This window comes from Schistocerca americana, chromosome 1 (genome assembly GCF_021461395.2).
Source record: "Schistocerca americana isolate TAMUIC-IGC-003095 chromosome 1, iqSchAmer2.1, whole genome shotgun sequence".
NCBI classification, from domain to species: domain Eukaryota; kingdom Metazoa; phylum Arthropoda; class Insecta; order Orthoptera; family Acrididae; genus Schistocerca; species Schistocerca americana.
In genome coordinates this window covers 832,445,632-832,464,503 of record NC_060119.1, presented here as the reverse complement: position 1 = coordinate 832,464,503, position 18,872 = coordinate 832,445,632, and the positions used below count along the sequence as shown (strand labels likewise).

The window sequence follows — 18,872 nt, the reverse complement described above, 5'->3', positions numbered from 1 at the left end:
GACTACACAATCGATGAATAAAGATCAACACGGCGTATATGACAACTGACAATATGCCGTGACAGCACTGCATCTGCACTGAAGACACGTCAGAGAAACACGCGCGTCTACAACAGTCGTATCCAGCACGACCATTCGCAGACACGGACAAAAGTACACTACTGGCCATTAAAATTGCTACACCAAGAAGAAATGCAGATGATAAACGGGTATTCATTGGACAAATACATTATACTAGAACTGACATGTCATTACATTTTCACGCAATTTGGGTGCATAGATCCTGAGAAATCAGTACCCAGAACAACCACCTCTGGCCGTAATAACAACCTCGAAACGCCTGGGCATCGAGTCGAACAGAGCTTAGATGGCGTGTACATGTACAGCTGCCCATGCAGCTTCAACACGATACCACAGTTCATCAAGAGTAGTGACTGGCGTATTGTGACGAGCCAGTTGCTCGGCCACCAGTCACCAGACGTTTACAATTGCTGAGAGATCTGGAAAATGTGCTGACCAGGGCAGCAGTCGAACATTTTCTGTATCCAGAAAGGCCCGTACACGACCTGCAACATGCGGTCGTGCATTATCCTGCTGAAATGGAGGGTTTCGCAGGGATCGAATGAAGGGTAGTGCCCCGGGTCGTAACACATCTGAAATGTAACGTCCACTGTTCAAAGTACCGTCAATGCGAACAAGAGGTGACCGAGACGTGTAACCAGTGGCACCCCATACCATCACACCAGGTGATACGCCAGTATGGCGATGACGAATACGCGCTTCCAATGTGCGGTCACCGCGATGTCGCCAAACACGGATGCAACCATCATGATGCTGTAAACAGATCATGGATTCATCCGAAAAAATGAAGTTTTGTCATTCGTGCACTCACGTTCGTCGTTGAGTACACCGTCGCAGGTGCTCCTGTCTGTGATGCAGCGTCAAGGGTAACCGCAGCCGTGGTCTCCGCGCTGATAGTCCATGCTGCTGCAAACGTCGTCGAACTGTTCGTGCAGATCGTTGTTGTCTTCCAAACGTCCCCATTTGTTGCCTCAGGGATCTAGACGTGGCTGCACGATCCGTTACAGCCATGCGGATAAGATGCCCGTCATCTCGACTGCTAGTGATACGAGGCCGTTGGGATGCAGCACTGCGTTCCGTATTACCCTCCTGAACCCACCGATTCCATATTCTGCTAACACTCATTGGATCTCGACCAACGCGAGCAGCAATGTCGCGATACGATAAACCGCAATCGCGATAGGCTACAATCTGACCTTTATCAAAGTCGAAAACGTGATGGTACGCATTTCTCCTCCTTACACGAGGCATCACGACAACGTTTCACCAGGCAGCGGCGGTCAACTGCTGTTTGTGTATGAGAAATCGGTTGGAGACTTTCCTCATGTCAGCACGTTGTAGGTGTCATCACCGGCGCCAACCTTGTGTGAAAGCTCTGAAAACCTGATCATTTGCATATCACAGCATCTTCTTCCTGTCGGTTAAATTTCGCGTCTGTAGCACGTCATATTCGTGGTGTAGCAATTTTAATGGCCGGTAGTGTATTTTGAGATTCACAATTTTCACTTTGTTCTCGTTTTTCCGCTAAAACTGTGAACATGTCCATCATCGGAACCGGTAGTGAAGACAGCACAGTGTGTTTAATGCATTTATCCAAGCTTTAAAATTCATATTACAACCGGCATTAAAGACTGTATGCTATAGTAAAAATGTTAAACTTTACGGAAGGAAGCCCCGCATCGTCCAAAAGATGCAACTCATGATACTGTAACACTGACTGTTCATACTAATTCACTTTCAAAATGAGGGAAATCAGTTTCTTGTGCCAATAAACGACGGTGCCGTTTGTCTGTAGTTTACCCCTTCAGGTTCTGTATCCGTAAGAGTGGACAGGAGAGAACCGGATGTCGTTAGTGCAGCAGGGGCTGTGTACAGAGCGGCGGCGGCGGCGCTGTGGTTGCAGGAGGCGGCGGCGACTGCGTGCGCAACCCGTGCGGCGAGAACGCGCGCTGCCGCGACGTGGCGGGCGGCTACGAGTGCTCGTGCCCGCCCGGCTGCACCGGCGACCCGTACCGCGGCTGCCTCTGCGAGGACGGCCTCAAGAACGCCTGCGCCGGACACCGCTGCGGAGCCAACGCCCTCTGCAGGGTCACCGCCTCTGGGGGGCCCGAGTGCTACTGCCCTGCCAACTTCCCGGTCGGAAACCCCGAGCGTGAATGTGAGTACCTCTCTCGCTTTGTCGACGTCGCTTTAGCGGACCGTCTGCTTCGTCTGCATCCGGCTACCACGGTACAACCCTGCGGGAGCATACACGAAACTGATTTGAATCTATCAGATGTCTCCGAGTCAGCAGGAGCGATAGAAGTTAGCAACAAAACGGTATTGCACAAGGTGGTGTAAAAGTCACTTCAAAATAGAAAACACGTCACGACACATTTTAGAAAGGTACCTCTCGTGCACATTTTATTGCAGTTGATGGACGAATTTTCTCAAGTAACAAATACTAAAAAAGTACAAATGCCACTATCTTATAATGTTCTTAAGTAATCGCTTCTCCGGTCGTTTGATTCAGACATTTAAGACTGCGCTTGTAAGTTTCGGAGCTACGTACTAGTCTGAGTCGATAAGGAACAATTGTTGTGTGACAGAGAAGTTACTACAAATGTCTGTATTTCGTATGCAAGCAAAAAGTTGAAATACCTGAAGCTTTCATCAGTAATTTTTCAGCATTTTTTTTGTCAGAATGTCAGCTCACTAGCTCGCAAAACAGGTAATTCACTTCTCCACACTTTCTGTTCGTGCTAGGGCGAAACATACGTTCAGGGAGAAGATAAGACTATACCGAAATTTAAAATAACTTGTATGCACCTGTTATCATTGGCATGGATTGTGTACCCTATACTCCCTCAAAAAGAAACCCGAGGGCGATTTCCTTTCATAAGAGCAGTAAAGAAGCTACTAAGGGATCATCAGATATTGAAAGGAGGAGTTGTGACAGATCTGCCTGTTTCTGCGCCCGTATCTGTCATGTCATAGCTACTAAGGGCACGTTATGTGTGAATTACGATTTCGTTTGTCTCTTGCAGAGGCACCACACACTGCCATCAGATTTTCTGAGAAGGAAAAAATAACGAAATATCCTTCGCTTTTCATTCCATCTAATCAGTTACTTTACTGTAATTAGTTGCAACTGTTAAGTCCAATGCACGGTAAAATATGCTCGTAGAGGCTCCATATAGTGTCTGTAGCTCTACTCCATCACCTTTTCCATATTACATATTTATGAATTGTTAAAAATAACATCTTGCGCTGGCAGCCAGTAAAAGATTACCCTCTACGTGCAGTAGCGGGGCAAAGCGAGTCACTGCTTACAGTTTTAACCGTTAACCTTTCTGTTATTTGACCATTTTACAGAAACTCTTTTCAAATAACGATTATTACACAGACCAACATTTTGCTTGACTCTTTAGTATCAAGAAAAAGGCACACACCTGTGGTCCCATTATAGTCTTTACATGGCAGCTGTTTCCCATTGTACATTCTAGACTGCCTTGCTTCCCAGACTTTGAAGTATTAGTTGCCTAGTCTGTGGCTATCACCAATGTCTGTCTCCTAGAGACCCATTGGGTACGAAGTGACCCTCTTCTGATTTATGTTTTCCGTAAATCGCATCAGGAGGACAGTGTCGCTGCGCGTGAGTCCAGGCCACGGCCGACGTCCTCTCCAACCCACTTCCAGTCGAGCTCGTGCTTAAGGAAGCTTCCTTCCTTCCCAGCCGATATATGAATCATCGTGACTGCTTCAGTACAAGCCCAGCGAGTAGTTTCCACAATTCTTTTTGTTTACAATCCAGAAGAGGCTCGTGTGGCTCTAGTGAGCTCTGACTTGGAAGTATGAGCTAGGTAACTAGGATTCTGCTCCATGGCGTAAAACATGACAACTTCACCAACTGTTCTTGGTAAATGTGTTGAATGTAGTTTGCGGTTGGAAAGGGTGGCACTTCCGGGGAGAGATGAAGGTGCTGTACAGGTAACTGATGGCAGGATGACCGGCAGTGAGTGATGAAAATGTATGTGTCGAATTACTGGCGGACTGGCCCCATTTGGTGGAAAACATTTTTGACGTAATCCAGTGTTAGCGGAAAGTTTCATTTAAACTGTTACAGGCGGACACGGACTTTATTATTTTATAATGTTTGCACGAGGTTTGAACATATTTGGCGCTGTTTCGGTAGCCGAGGGTTTAGTCCAGATGTCGAGTGTGGAATAAATTATTGTCGTAACTCATAACCTCGCGTCAGTCTAGAATTATCGCAGCAGGCGTTCGCGTCGAGCCTAAAGAACGATTCAGTGTGTGGGAGAGGTGGTAGTAAGGGTGGATGGGTGCGTTCCGCAGGCGTGTCGGACCGCTCCGGCGTGGACTGCCGAACGCGCGGCTGCGGCTCCGGCGCGGAGTGCATCCGCGACGGCACCGCCTTCGTCTGCCGCTGCCCGCCCGGGACGACGGGTCGCCCCGAGGTCGGCTGCCGCAAAGGTAGGTGCTCTCCTTCTGCTGGTGATCTGCTACGCTGCCTGACGCTCTGTCGCCGCGGACAGCTCCCGTTCGCCACCCTCTCGTAACAATACTGTGGACCGCCACCAGAACCGGAGCTCGTCCGCGGCAGCTGCCAAACGCTGCGTTAATAATATTCTAGCCTAAGCTCTAGCAAATATCTTGTAAATACCTACGGGTTTCCGCCATTAGTCTGCAAGGAGAATTAACAGCGTAACTGCTGTACAGATGAGCGTACAGGATTCGACGACGATACCCTGTACCGTAAGCCGTCGAGTTAACCACAGATCTGGGCATGCACAAATGAGGTTGTTTTGAAGAAAGCATGCTTCTACGTTTTCGTTGCCGTTTGCTGCTGAATTACGGTAAGCACGTCCCATTAACCCGCTGGTATTTTACTGTGCACGGGGTATAACATGTGAATACATTTTGCTGATTAGGAAATGGGTATTACAATAACACTAATACTGACAGCAAATTGTTATTATGGCACTCACTGTATAACAGTCTGCAGCATTACGCCTTTTGTCATCATGTTTCATGTTTCAGGTTGTAAATACTCACTGTCTCTTCGTATAACCTCGTAGCACATTAGTAGGCTCACGTGCAGAATGTTGCCACAGTATTCCAATCTGTCTTGTCACATGGTCTGCTGTAAAGCACAATACACAAAACCGAGTGACATGGGAATTACCTCACACCCCTCTCTAAACGTACTCCATTTAATCTGTACTGTGTCCCCCTGCATTTTCGGAAGATTTCCACAGCACTTAACAGAAAAACAGAATCTTGAAATACCACTGCTAAATGCGTGTTTAGGACGCCGTTCTTTCTTCATTGTGCGTCGACGCGTTCACAGCCTTTGTTTCACTTACTTCAGAAATTATGTTCCCTGACACAGTAAAGCCAATACACCGCGATCGCCGCCGCTGTGTTAAAATATAACCGATAAGTCAGATTGGGAACTGTGAAAGGAGCATTCTCACACTACATGTACAGTAGAAATCATCTTTCCGTCATAGCACTCACCCGGATGTCTGTGTTTTTGTAAATAGTTTTTCCTGCTTGTGAAAAGCCTATGTAGTTTTGTGTGTCTAAATTTTCTTTTCCGTGGAGATGTGGGCTGACCTCCTTCAGAGCCTGTGTGTTTTCCCGGCCCATCTGTGCACGTGAGAATTTCGTTTCCTTTCACAGTTCTTACGACGACTGTTCTCTCTTTCTCCCCACTCACCACACGCTGTGTTTGTTTCTGTCTCTCTCTCTCGACCCCGGCCCGACTCGACACGAAAACTCACCAACAGAGAACACCTGTGCGAGTGACGTAGACTGTCCAAGTGAGAAGGCTTGTGTGAGCGGCGAGTGTGCCGACCCGTGCTCGTTGCGGGGCGCGTGCGGCCGCGGCGCGCTCTGCCGGCCCCTGATGCACCGCGCGCGCTGCTCGTGCCCGCAGTGCCACGTGGGGTCGCCGCACGTGCAGTGCGTGCGCGACCCGGACCCGCGCTGCGGGCTCGAGCAGCAGCCGCGGCCGGGCGGGGGCCCGTGCGCGGCGGACGCGGACTGCGGGCCGGCGGCGGCCTGCGTCCGCGGCCGCTGCGCCGACCCCTGCGTGCGCCCCTGCGAGCCGGGCAAGCGCTGCGAGGTGCGCGCGCACCGGCCCGTCTGCGTCTGCGCCGCCGGCTTCGTGCTGAGCGACGCGGGCGAGCTCGCGTGCGCCTCGGGGCCGCCCGCCTGCGCCTCCGACGCCGACTGCGCCTCCAACCGCGCCTGCGCCGCCGGCCGCTGCGTCGACCCCTGCTCGGCGCTGCCGCCGCCCTGCCGCGAGCCCGACCAGGCGTGCGACGTGCTCGACCACCGGCCCGTCTGCATCTGCGTGCGCCGCTGCAACCCCGCGCTCTCCATCTGCTTGCGCGACGCCGGGTGCCCGGCGCACCTCGCCTGCCGCAACTTCCGCTGCGTGGACCCGTGCGAGGGCGCGGGCTGCGCGCCCGGCGCGCCTTGCCGAGTCGAGGACCACACGCCCGTCTGCAAGTTCTGTCCCGCAGGATTTGTCCCTGACGCGAAATACGGATGCCTCAAAGGTAAACGGACGGACGGCGCGACACACACGACTGCTGACTCACGACGGTCGCGTAAAAGGGTGGGGCCGCGACGACGCACGGGGATTTAGAATAGACTAATGTTCTAAAAACAAATATTGGTTACGGATGACTGACCCGGCGCGGCACTAACTAGAATAAATAAAGAAAAGATAAGTGCATAAAATGCAAATTAAAAAAGTCGATTCACAAACCTCACAGATTTACAAAGATAAAAGCTATTCTCAACATCGTCATTCTGACAAATTTACCGGTAAATCTATTAACAGGTGTTTTCCGTTCAAAAGACCGCGAGACAAGATGCAGGCAATAAAAAGACACAGACCTTTGAGGTAGACATATCCTCTTCCTCTTCCCTGTTCGACTAGAGATTTTTTTTCTTTTCTCTTAAAATCCTTGTCGCTCACTTGATCAGTCTGTAAATATGTATCACTCAGTAATTATCTGTAGATACATTGTGTATATACTTTTTTATCTACATTGCATCCGATTATAACACAGTATCGACGTAGTAACAGTAACACTCAGTTTCTCTCAGTTCTTCCTAACAACTTCCCTAAATTAACATTCTGTAAATATTGAGTTTGTAAATATATGTAAGTGTGTGTATATATGTATATTATGTTGGTTATTCACAGCAGGTGTCAGCACAAGCACGAGGGCACCGGTTCAGTGCACGTTGGATGACGAGTGCACAGGTGCGCTGGCGTGCATTAGAGGAGAATGCGTAGATCCTTGCACCAACAAGTGTGGTCTGAGCGCTCGGTGTAGGGTGGAGGCCCACCGGCCAGTGTGTTTCTGCCCCGTGGGCTACCGGGGGGATGCGGCCGTTCGCTGCACGCCCGCCGATAGCCCTCCGGCTCTCTCGACATCTCAGGCTGCTCCTACAGTATCCATTCACGGTTCTTCTCTACCTACAGATACAACTTCGGGGACAACTGTAACATATAAACTGGCAACAGACAATCCCACAATACAAACAGATAACCTACACACCACATTAGAGGCCCCAAGGACAGTAGATATTCTTACCGATACTACAACGAATGCCGAAACAACTACGTATCCGTCGGTTCCTCAAGTCAGTGCAAGACATCCTGCAACAGAAAATGAGATACCTTATGAAACTTCGACAAACGAGGCTCGAATGACAGAAGCAGCTACGTCCTCTGACTCGCAGGAAACATTGCAGGGGCATACGACGATTACAACTGAGCCGTCGACCGCCGTAACAAACGAATCAGAAACGACGCTGGACTTTTCTTTTGATTTGGAGGTCACGCCCTTTAATGAACCTGTCAAGTTATTCTCTAGCGACGAGCTGACTTCGGCTCCCGACACAACAGAATCAGCCCCAAACGTGGGTGACAAAGCCACTACTACTCAGATTACTCCAATCACAAAAGATATCCTGTCTGGTGGCATATACAAGACTGACAGTCAGGAATTTGTTACTTCTTTCACGTACTCGTCTCGCAGACTGCCACAAGCAGAAGAAACAACACGAGAATCATACACGGCAGTAACGGAGATTGTTTATCGGAGTACAGTGACGTCTGATATACGCGAGGCAAGCGAACAAGGAAATTCTGACACACCAGCCAATACATTGTTCAGCACCCCGACAGAAGAAACAAATACTGAAAGTATGATGACATCAAATGAAGCACCTCATACCACATTACCTAGCTCTACCAAGCTACACTCTGAAAAAAAGGAATATCAAACCACTGGATCGCATTACAGTTATTACGGGCCATCTGGGGAACAGATCGAAACGACATTAACTCCATACGATATTCCTGTGACGGTTGTTTCTCACGTCAGTAAAGGACAAACATCTACACCACGCTTGACAAAACCAGAAACTTCCACAGAAAAATATTATACTGATTACAAAGGAATCACAAGCAGACAAGATGTCACGCTTCCCGTAAATTATCAAGGATCGTCAGCAGAAAGCGTCACTGATCAGCGAGTACGTGAAACGACATCTGCAAACTATCATCAGTTAGTCACAAAAAACGACCATTCGTATGTTCCTGAAGCAAAAACGGAAACTGGGATTGCGACCCACGCTACTTCACTGGCTACGACAGAGGTCGAACATTTCACCTCGGAGAGGGCTACAGGTTCACCATTATCGGTCAGTAGTGCACACGCTACTGTAGGTGGTGCAGAAGGGACTCAAAAGAGTTCCACAGCACGCTTTCCATCAAGCAAGGTGGTTCTCAATAAAATTTCTACAGACCATAATATAGGAAAAGACACCACATCTTCGGTGCCACCGTGGACAAGTAGTGCTGCAACTTCGGAAACTTCTACAGTATTAGAAACAATAACAGTAACACCAGAGTTCACCGAGACGGTTGAAACAAATACCCCGGTCAAAGAAAAGCCGTACAGCATTTTAGTCGATAATTATTCATCCACTGCTACAGAAAACACGAAATCATCACAGTATGGAAGTACCGTTCCGACCGTGGAAAACCCTGAGTATGACTTCCATACAACCCAGAGCACCCAAGTACACCTCAACACAGAAGCGACAGAATACGGTCCTGCTTACGAAACAGATAGCAATGGAGTGAAAGATACGACAATAACGGCGGAAAGTGCCACCGAAGGCCGTGTGATAACCGTAACGCCAGTGCATGGACGTGACAGAGGACCAGTCGTTACAGTGACCCCTGTGAACTATACACCACGTGAACAAGTGTACACCGTGACTCCTCTTCACATTACTGATAGTGCTGAAAGCACAAACCCGACAGCAAAAGAGAACACTATGCAAATGGCTACTGATGGCTTCACTGAAACTCAAGGCACAGTGCCACAAACGAATTTTGGTTCAAATGAAAATATCACAAAGCAAAAAAATGAAAATGAGGAATTATTTCCTGCGCAACATACTGTATCTCCAAAGGGCGGCATCACCAGTACTGACGATATCCTATCGACGGAAAATGTAGCTGATAATTCAACTAATACTGAACGAGTATACTCGTTTACTCAAGTTAGTGAAGGAACAGCTTTACATCAGGACAATCTGTTGCAAAAAGAACACAAGAATGGCCTAGTACCTCAGAAAACATACAGAATAACAGACACAGACGACATACTGGATACAACATACAAGGACACAGACATGCAGACAGAAAAAATGTTTGGCAATAACGAAAAAAAGATACACACCTCAATGCCGACGGTCATAAAGCATGACATAGTTAGTAGTACTACCCCAAAAGAAAGTCCTCCAATAGGAGAGGCTACGTATTTCCAGCAAGGGACGACCGAAAGCAGTGTAATGTCTACAAGAATTGGTGAAAACCCCACCTTCCCGACAGAAAGATGGGCACAGAATCCAAATTTTCCTCAAGGACATAGACATCATGGTCAGGAAACAGCAGAACAGGACGAAGAAATCACGACTGTCGATGAGAAACGCAACACAGAATTCATTACAGAAACCAGTAAAGCTGAAGAAATAAGTACGGAACTTACCAACAGTAGCAGCGAGCTTATTTTTGAAACTAATGATCACGATAGAACACAGGTAACGACGAAAATTGTACCAGTTTATGCTCAGACAGTTTACACTGCGTCACCAGAAACTGATGAAGAAATAACGGAAGCAGAAACAAGTACTTCTTCCGAAACGTTGACATCCTACACTCTTGTTACAACAGAGAACTTCACCTCAACATCGCAGGAACATACATCTGTTTCACAAGACAAGAAAACTTATGGGCCACCGCAAATAGATGAGAAGTCTGTAACAACTTCTTCAGCTACAAAGGAGATCAGGTTACCAGAAGTCAATAACAAACCTAAGGATCAACTTCCGCAGGTCAAGCACTCTACTACCATAGGTGTTATTGTCGAAGAAAGTACCGAACGAATATCAGAACAATCTCCCGAGATTATAACATCGACAATAAACACACCAGCTTCCAATGAGGGAACAGTAGATGCAATGATAACAGAGAATCACTTAGAAGAGAAGAGTTCTACGCAAAATATTAAACGTACTGAAAACTACACAAGAGTGTCTGTACCAAAAGTAACTATTACTTATGATGGAATTACAAAAGAAACACATGAAAATCCATACTCACAGGTCTCAGTAATAACAGACACGGCATCTGCAACTACAACAGAATACGTCGCATTACCCTACGATACCAAAACAACGATACTTGAATCAACAACAAATAAAATTTCAGATGCAGATGTAACCAGTGTGATTTCGACTCAGCAGGATCAAAACATAAAAACTACTCCCACGAAAGCGGAAACTTGGCGCAATGATTTAGAGGAAAGGACTTCTACAGAGTTTGTTTCCGACATCAGTGATTACACAAACGGCTTTACACCTGCAATGAAGCACTCATCGGATACAAACAAATGGGTAGTCCAAGAAGAAACTACCTTTGAATCAGTAACACTAGATTTCTCTCAACCTACGGAATTTACTCATACGTCATCAGGTACCTCCGGCGATTACACAAATGAAGAGTTACCTCGTGAGACGTCGGAAGGCAATGGAACATTTAGCGATGGAAATCCTACAACAGGTGATGACAGACAATCTGGAAGCGGAAACCAATCTCACGTCTTTATAGAAGACGACATAAAAATTACGCAGCCAAACATAAAAACAACTGTACCATTCGATTCGTCGTCCAGTAACACCAAAAACGTACACACGTCCTTTCGTCCACTTCCAAGTACAACTGAAATTTACGATAATGTATCACAGGTTCCGAAAGTCAAATTTCCTCCGGAACGTGACACATTAAAAGCTACTGCAACACACAAAACTCCAAGCATCTCCTTGCCAACGACAATTAAAATTTCCCAGAACACTGATGCTGCCGTTTCGTTGGCAGAGAGCACAGAGAAATTTTCAACACAAATTTTCGTACCGTTTCAGCCATCGACGAACCCACAAAAACAATATGAAATTAAAGCAGATTCGCATCTTACGGAGAAAACGGTATTTACTGATACAACTCGGTACACGGATGTTGTTTCGTTGGCAGGAAACACGGAGAAAATTTCAACGCAAGTTTTTGTACCGTTTCAGCCATCATCGACCCCGCAAAAACAATATGAAATAACATCAGATTCTCATGTTAAACAGAAACCAGTGCTTCCTGATTCAGTCCCCCAATCCACAGAATACTGGATTGATGTAAATACTGTTGCAGATAGGATGAAGTCTTCTTACACAAATCCTGCACCACAATATCCGGATGACTCTTCCAAAACGCATCAAACGCATCACATCACAGCAAAGGTAAAACTAAATACTGACAGCCCATTCCGCGAAAGCGTTGGTGTAACAGAGTCTGAAAGCAGAGGTTCCAGTACGCATGATGAAAATACGACAGATCTTCAACATACAACAAAATCGAGCGAAAGCTTTGAACCGTTGGATGAAGCGGCTACAGGCCAATTGCCACGAGTAACGTCAGAAGCAAATCTAGCTCCATTTCCTACATCTCCGCGTGACAAAGATATTGCAACAAACACAAACAACTTCCAAGCCACAGAAAACTTGTTGCCACGTACAACGGAAAGAAACGATCTACCCACAGATTTTGAACGAGCAAAGGAGGAAAAAACTATACAGACTGCAACAATTACAAACCAAGCAGAGGAGTCTTCCAATTTCACAGCAGAGACAACAGATCAGACTCTCGGAACTGTAAGAGAAGCTATAGTACGAACGGAACCCAAGGAGATTTCCACTGCGCCGGAAATATTTACAAACGATCATACACAATCGCTTGTTTCCATTAGCACGTCACAACTCAACCAAGAACTCTCTAATTGGGGAGACATTATCGAAGTACCAACAAAGGATTCCACTCAACATGAATTTCCCTCTACTGTAAAAATAATTTGCTCCAACTCTCTGGGAAATGTTAACTGCTTAACATCAAAGTCACCAGATACTACAGAAATCATTACAGAAAGGGCAGAAGGCGAAACGATACAGCCAGGGAAGGCATACACGTATCCTGGTTTCCTAGGGACAACCAAAAATTTTGTACACGGTTCGTCTGTGGGAACAGAAGACACTGGCACGATTACCACAAAATATGATCATGGCCCAGTAACTACACCCATTGCTGAAGAAGATGGAAATAACAATTATTACACCACCACAGGGCAGAGGATTACGTCGACTATCAGCATTCACTTTGATGGCGAGGGATCAACCGATACAAATAACGAAGTGACTCTAAAGTCTGAAATGCAGCCCTCAGTAACAAATCAGTATGAGTCCAAATCATCAAATAATGAACCGTTCGGTTACGAACAAACAACAGGGTTTATGATCAAAATACCTACAGTAACCATGGAACCTTCATCATTTATACCTCGTTCTACCAATATTCTTCCCACTAGTACTCCCCACATAGAGCAACATCTAAAGGTTGTAACGAAATATCATACAAACGAAAATCAACAGTCAACAGAACAAAACATGTTTACGAGTCAGACCTCCGCAGAAAAAACATTCGGACCTGCTATAGGGGAAACACTTCCTTCACAGAGTACAGTCGCTAATCAGAGAAACGAACCGCTTACTCGCACTGGTTATGACCACATGACAGTTACAGACAGCATCCAAGATGCTTCAACCATAAGGCAACAAGAACTGTCAAACATGATCCCAACCACACAAGAAATCAATACCCCAAGGAGAACAACAGAAAGTGATGGGCATTTCCAGCACACTGAGAATGTCTACATTAGCTCAGATCAACAAGTGACAGGCAATACAGCTGAAAGCACGTTACCTACAGACGTGACAGATTACAAAATAGTGCTTAAGCTGTCTCCTTCCGCCACCACAAATACTGAAATGTCAGGATTACAGTACACACAGCCTGATACTGAGGAATATTCCCCTGGTTCTACAAGAGACACTTCCCAAATCTTTAAACCTGCGAGTACAATATTAAACGAGCAAACAGTGAGCACCCCAAATGGAAACACAGAAGAAAACAATGTATCAGTAATGCAGCTTATGACTGATAAGACTTCTGAAAGTCACGAAACAAAACTATGGTCTGTAACCAGACAGCAGTCAGAAAATTCCAGTGATGTTGGAATGTCAAAAGGAAATACAACAGATTCTACAACAGTGACAAATGTACAACAAACAGTATTTCTGCCAACAGATAGATCAAATGAATGGGCTGTGTCCAGTGATGAAGGGCAAATTTCAAGAACACATACCACTAGCTATGGAGAATTGTTAATACATTACAAAACAGAACCTACTCTTGAATATGAAAGAATTACTGCTGAAATTTCAGATAAACAGTTCTCACAACCAAAAGGAACAGAGAGAACAGTAATGACAAATGAGGTAAAGACAACATTATCATCATTACATGAGTATGATACAGAAGGAATGGACTACAGTACCACAGAGACAAACGAAATTATTGTTACAAGTGAAGGACATGATGCAAAGAACCACCAGCAGCAAACTTCTTACAACATTCTTACTACAAAAAATATTGAAAAGTCACAAACAGCAGGTATCACTGGAGATACAGAACAAGTGACTTCAGTACCTATCATTCAGGCCGGAGGATCGCAGGATGGACAATACTCTAATAAAGTCAATGCACAAACTCTTAAAAATGTCACAGAAATAATTACGCAGCAACATACTGAGATTGCCAAGCATACTTCACAGCCTCGTCAGACGTTAGTAACAGACTCAACGACAAAGCAGACACTGGCAGAATACAGTCCAAAAACTAACTTAAGAACTCAAGCTGTTATGATGCAAACTACTACAACACTGGAACACACTAAACAACTGAACAGAACCATTTTTGAGTATTCAGAAACTACTGAACCTCAGCCAACACAGCTCATAACAGGAAACACCCACACACTGGACTACACAATGGGAATCACTCTCAAACACACAGAGAGCATCCCACCTCAGACAGAATCTCCATTGTGCTTCTCTAATACTGACTGTCCAGGTAACATGTCATGCATCAATGCAAGTTGTAAGAACCCCTGTTCCATCAATAGTCCTTGTAGAAATGGCGCAGCCTGTGTTGTCAGAAACCATTATCCAGTGTGCCTTTGTCCATCACATGAGAACCAGACCACAGCCACTGTTGAATGTAGAACACTGCCAGGTAAACACAACACTGCACAACATCCCTCTGAAACACTTCCTTTACCTTAGGAGAGCTCCATCTCATTCAATCTCCTAATACTCTGTGCAACAATCAATCTATAAATGCAATTCTGAAGTGCTTCCTGCAGTCTTCTTGTCTGCTGTCGTAACTATATTTTATTGTCATGGAGAATGCTTATTTGAGACAGGAGCCCTTATCTCATAAATATGTGGGCATCATACCACTTCCTTCACTATGTCTCACTGGAATAATTATGTGGACTGAAGTACAAAAATCCCTATTTCTTCAACTGCAGCTTTGGATTCCAGTTATTTTTTCTTCCTTGGATGTATCTGGCCCTGCAACATTCCTCATTGCATGATGGTACACTACTGGCAGTGTTATATGATTCCTTCCACATTCTGTTAGACTGTGTCCTTTCTATGGTTTATGGTTATTTGATTTCCAATACTTGCTTCATATATCTTCAAGTTCAGTGGCATGCAGTTATCATCCTTCATTGTACTTTGGGTTCTTTATATGCAGCACATTGCATCAGACACATACTTTTGAAATGTGTGCCTATTCCAGTTCCTCACACAAAATGATATTTGCTGACCTAAACATATATAACGTTTTTCAATTCTACTTTGATTCCAGTTCCTGCAATGATTGGGGGAAAACATACATTTAGGGTGGGAGTGCAGTATCAGTATATTTATGTTTTGCTTTGTAGTTATTTTAAACCCATGCATTTTTTTAATGTAATAAATGTTGCACATATTTTTGTTACATCAGCAAGCTGTTTGGAGAAAATATTGATGTATTCCATGTAATAACATCAGGTAACTTGGAACAATGGCTTTGATGTTGTGGTGTGGTGCATAACTTTTGCATGAACAAACTCCTAAGTGCTTTTGGCTTTTGGCTTACAGATTTGCTTCTGTAAATAAGCTTCTTAAATATGCTTGCTATTCAGCTATTATGTATACAGATTCTTTTTTATACATAAAATTTGTTTATGTTTAGTAAATATGATTAGTAGCATATTTCTTCAGAATGATAGTCAAGAATTTTCTGTCAAACATGCATTTAAAATATTACACTTCTAAAAATTATTGAAACCTGTTCTACAGAATTTTTTCTTGAAATATGATTTTCATAGGTATAATGTTTCTTTGCACACAGACACAGTAAAACACCATGCTCCAAATTAGTTATCCAGGCTTATTGCCACACATTTGTTCACAGGTTAATGTTCAATTTCTGTTACAGAATTCTTTAACTACAGTTTATAATGCCTCCTGTTAATTCTTAAACATGTCTGAAATGGCAAAACTTGACAGCAATGACTACTCTTAAACTTCTCAAAAAAGTTATAGGTGTTTAGGGTAATACCACAGAAAAACTATTAATTAAATAAGGAACCCCTATGACCTCTTTGCTTGTCACTTATTTTGTGTTTCATAAATGACACACTTAAGTCAAAATATTTTTATTAAGAGACCAATTTAGTACAAAAAAAGTATCATTTCTTGTCACAGACAACTAGAAGCTGAGGTGAGTGAGAAAACAAGACTGGTGGGTGACCAACATGTGGTTTTACATTAACCAGGTGGACTTTACGCATAACAAAAACAAAATACAAAGAAGAAAATTCTCGGTCATTGCATCAAAGGGCTTACCAGTATTTAAAATTAGGATGTGTGGAAAAAAGGGAAATAAAAAGTTACAGTCAAATCTTGTGGTTTTTCTCAAGTTAAAAATGTAGCAGTGACACATCGCAATACTCTGCAGTGAATTTTTTTTTCCGCTTAATCTGAGACAATTGACTGATTGTCATTAGAGAAATTGGGAATTTCATGCAACAAGCGCATTTCACAGATTGCTTTCTAAATGTATTTTGCAATCTATTTTTGTTTACCATATAAACATAATTATTAACTATTTATACTACTATGTAGAGATATTTTAAATTACTCTTGCATAACAGTTATTGGCTGCATCAACAACAATCAGTGCCCTGCTCAATTTGCATGCATCAAAGGCAAATGTCAGAATCCATGCACTGTCTCCAATCCATGCAGCACTCAACATGATTGTGAAGTACGTGATCATCAACCTGTCTGCATAAAAGGTAAGCCGAATTTAAATTTGATGCCCTATGTTTCAAAGTACTGAAACAAGGGGTTGTAATTTTCTTGGTATTAAATACAGTTTACAGTCTAATTAAAGCAGTAACAAATCTCAGCATGCATCCACCCGCCAAACTTTGTTACTGATTGGTGAGGTACATGGAGTGTCTCTTTCATAAAACAGTTATTGTAGTTTTGGAAGTGGATAAAGTAATGCGACAGTATCAAAACACACTGGGTGATCACTGAATCATACATTATCAGTTCACAAATTCCTATGGCATTTCACTGTCCCATCACATAGCTACAAACTGCATTGTGATGGGAATGGTCAGTCCAGGAATTTGAGCAAACTGAGGAAAGAAAGTGATTTCTTGATGTTTTGCAAAGAAATGATTATGGTGATCCATTGCTTCACCTCACATGTGGCTTTGTTAATGGGATACTTGAGAGTGATGACAATGAAATGTACAGATGTCTCAAAAGAAAGTTTATATCTGATGCATCAAAATAAAATAGAGGTTGAAGTCTATAGACAAAATCTTTATTTATTATTGAAATATACAGTCTACGAATTCACTTCTTGAAAATAATGTCATTTAAATGTAATCCAGCACACATATGGAACTTATTTAAATGATGAACAAAATTTTGCATGACAGCTTGGCATGTACACATCTGGATGGTTGCCACTTCGTTATAGATATTTTCTTTCAATTGAGAGATCAGATTATTGACATAAACTTTAGATTTGACATATCCCCAATAGAAAATATCCGTGGGGCTCAAATCTGGACTGCGTGAAGGCCAGTTTATGTCATCCCTCCTGGAGATCAATTTGCCATGGAAAATTTCATGAACTCACAGTATAGACACTTTGGACTTGTGTACTGTGGCTTTGTCTTGCTGAACTCAAGTTCTATGGTTACAGCTCGGAAAATTTTGCAGTTCAGGTACCAGTAAGTCATTTAACATTGTCACATAATGTACTGAATACACTGTAACTGCTCAACCGCTCTCCTCCTCAAAAAGTATAGACCAATTATTTCCCAAGCTGACACTGCAACTCATATAGTAACTTTTGGCAAACAAAGGGGTTTCTCATGCTTCTGTTTAGGATATATTGCACTCCAGTAGCGGCAATTTTGCTTATTGACATGACTGTTTAACTGAAAATGTGCCTCATCAGAAAACAAGATGTTCTTAAATGAAAGACACTCAGTCACATCTTTAGCAAACTGCAGGATATGTCTGACAGCCTGACGCATTAATTCTTGCACCAGTTGAATTTTGCAGGGGTACAGAATTCAGTACAGTGTAGAATTCAGTACGGTGATGATCTATGCACATTTACAGAACTTACACACTTATGAACAAAGAGGTTAGGATCATCACAAACAGGCCAATTTACACTCTCCACAGATTTGCCCATTCTTGATGGCACTGGTCACCCAGATTTTGGTTGGGCCAGTGTTGAACCGGTCTCCTCAAACTAATTTGATCCATTTGTGGTTAAGGGGAACATTTGGAGCATCAATTACATTATTCAGTCCACCATCACTGCAAAATTTCCATGCTACAATTGCCGAATCACCATTTTCGTAAAATTCTCGCACACAGAACATGCAGGCTGCTCCTGAGAATCGCTCCATATTGACTGAATTCCTGCAGGCCAAGCATGTGCAGAGAGCTCTTCAAACTTCAAATATAAACTTTCTTTTAAGACATCATATGTTACGATTTATGTCACTTCAAGAAAATATTACCACTGTAAGTCTTGATAACACTTGTTACTAAACCCAGAAAGCAGTTCAGCTGTGCTATGATTTACACAACCAAAAACGAGTACAGAAAAATAATTTCTATGTACACTTTACTTCCTTGTTAACTTTCAGAATGAG

At 43.9% G+C, this 18,872-nt stretch overlaps 1 protein-coding gene across 1 annotated transcript in view; it reads left to right on the top strand.

The window, feature by feature from the left end:
• The window catches only part of LOC124594527, a 605,846-nt gene that overhangs the window by 291,330 nt on the left and 295,644 nt on the right, over positions 1–18,872 (top strand). Inside the window, exons 45-49 of the mRNA XM_047132903.1 lie at positions 1,985–2,239; positions 4,417–4,554; positions 5,874–6,650; positions 7,310–14,854; positions 16,830–16,973. Of these exons, the coding sequence (XP_046988859.1) occupies positions 1,985–2,239; positions 4,417–4,554; positions 5,874–6,650; positions 7,310–14,854; positions 16,830–16,973 (8,859 nt within the window). The remainder of the gene's footprint in view (positions 1–1,984; positions 2,240–4,416; positions 4,555–5,873; positions 6,651–7,309; positions 14,855–16,829; positions 16,974–18,872) is intronic.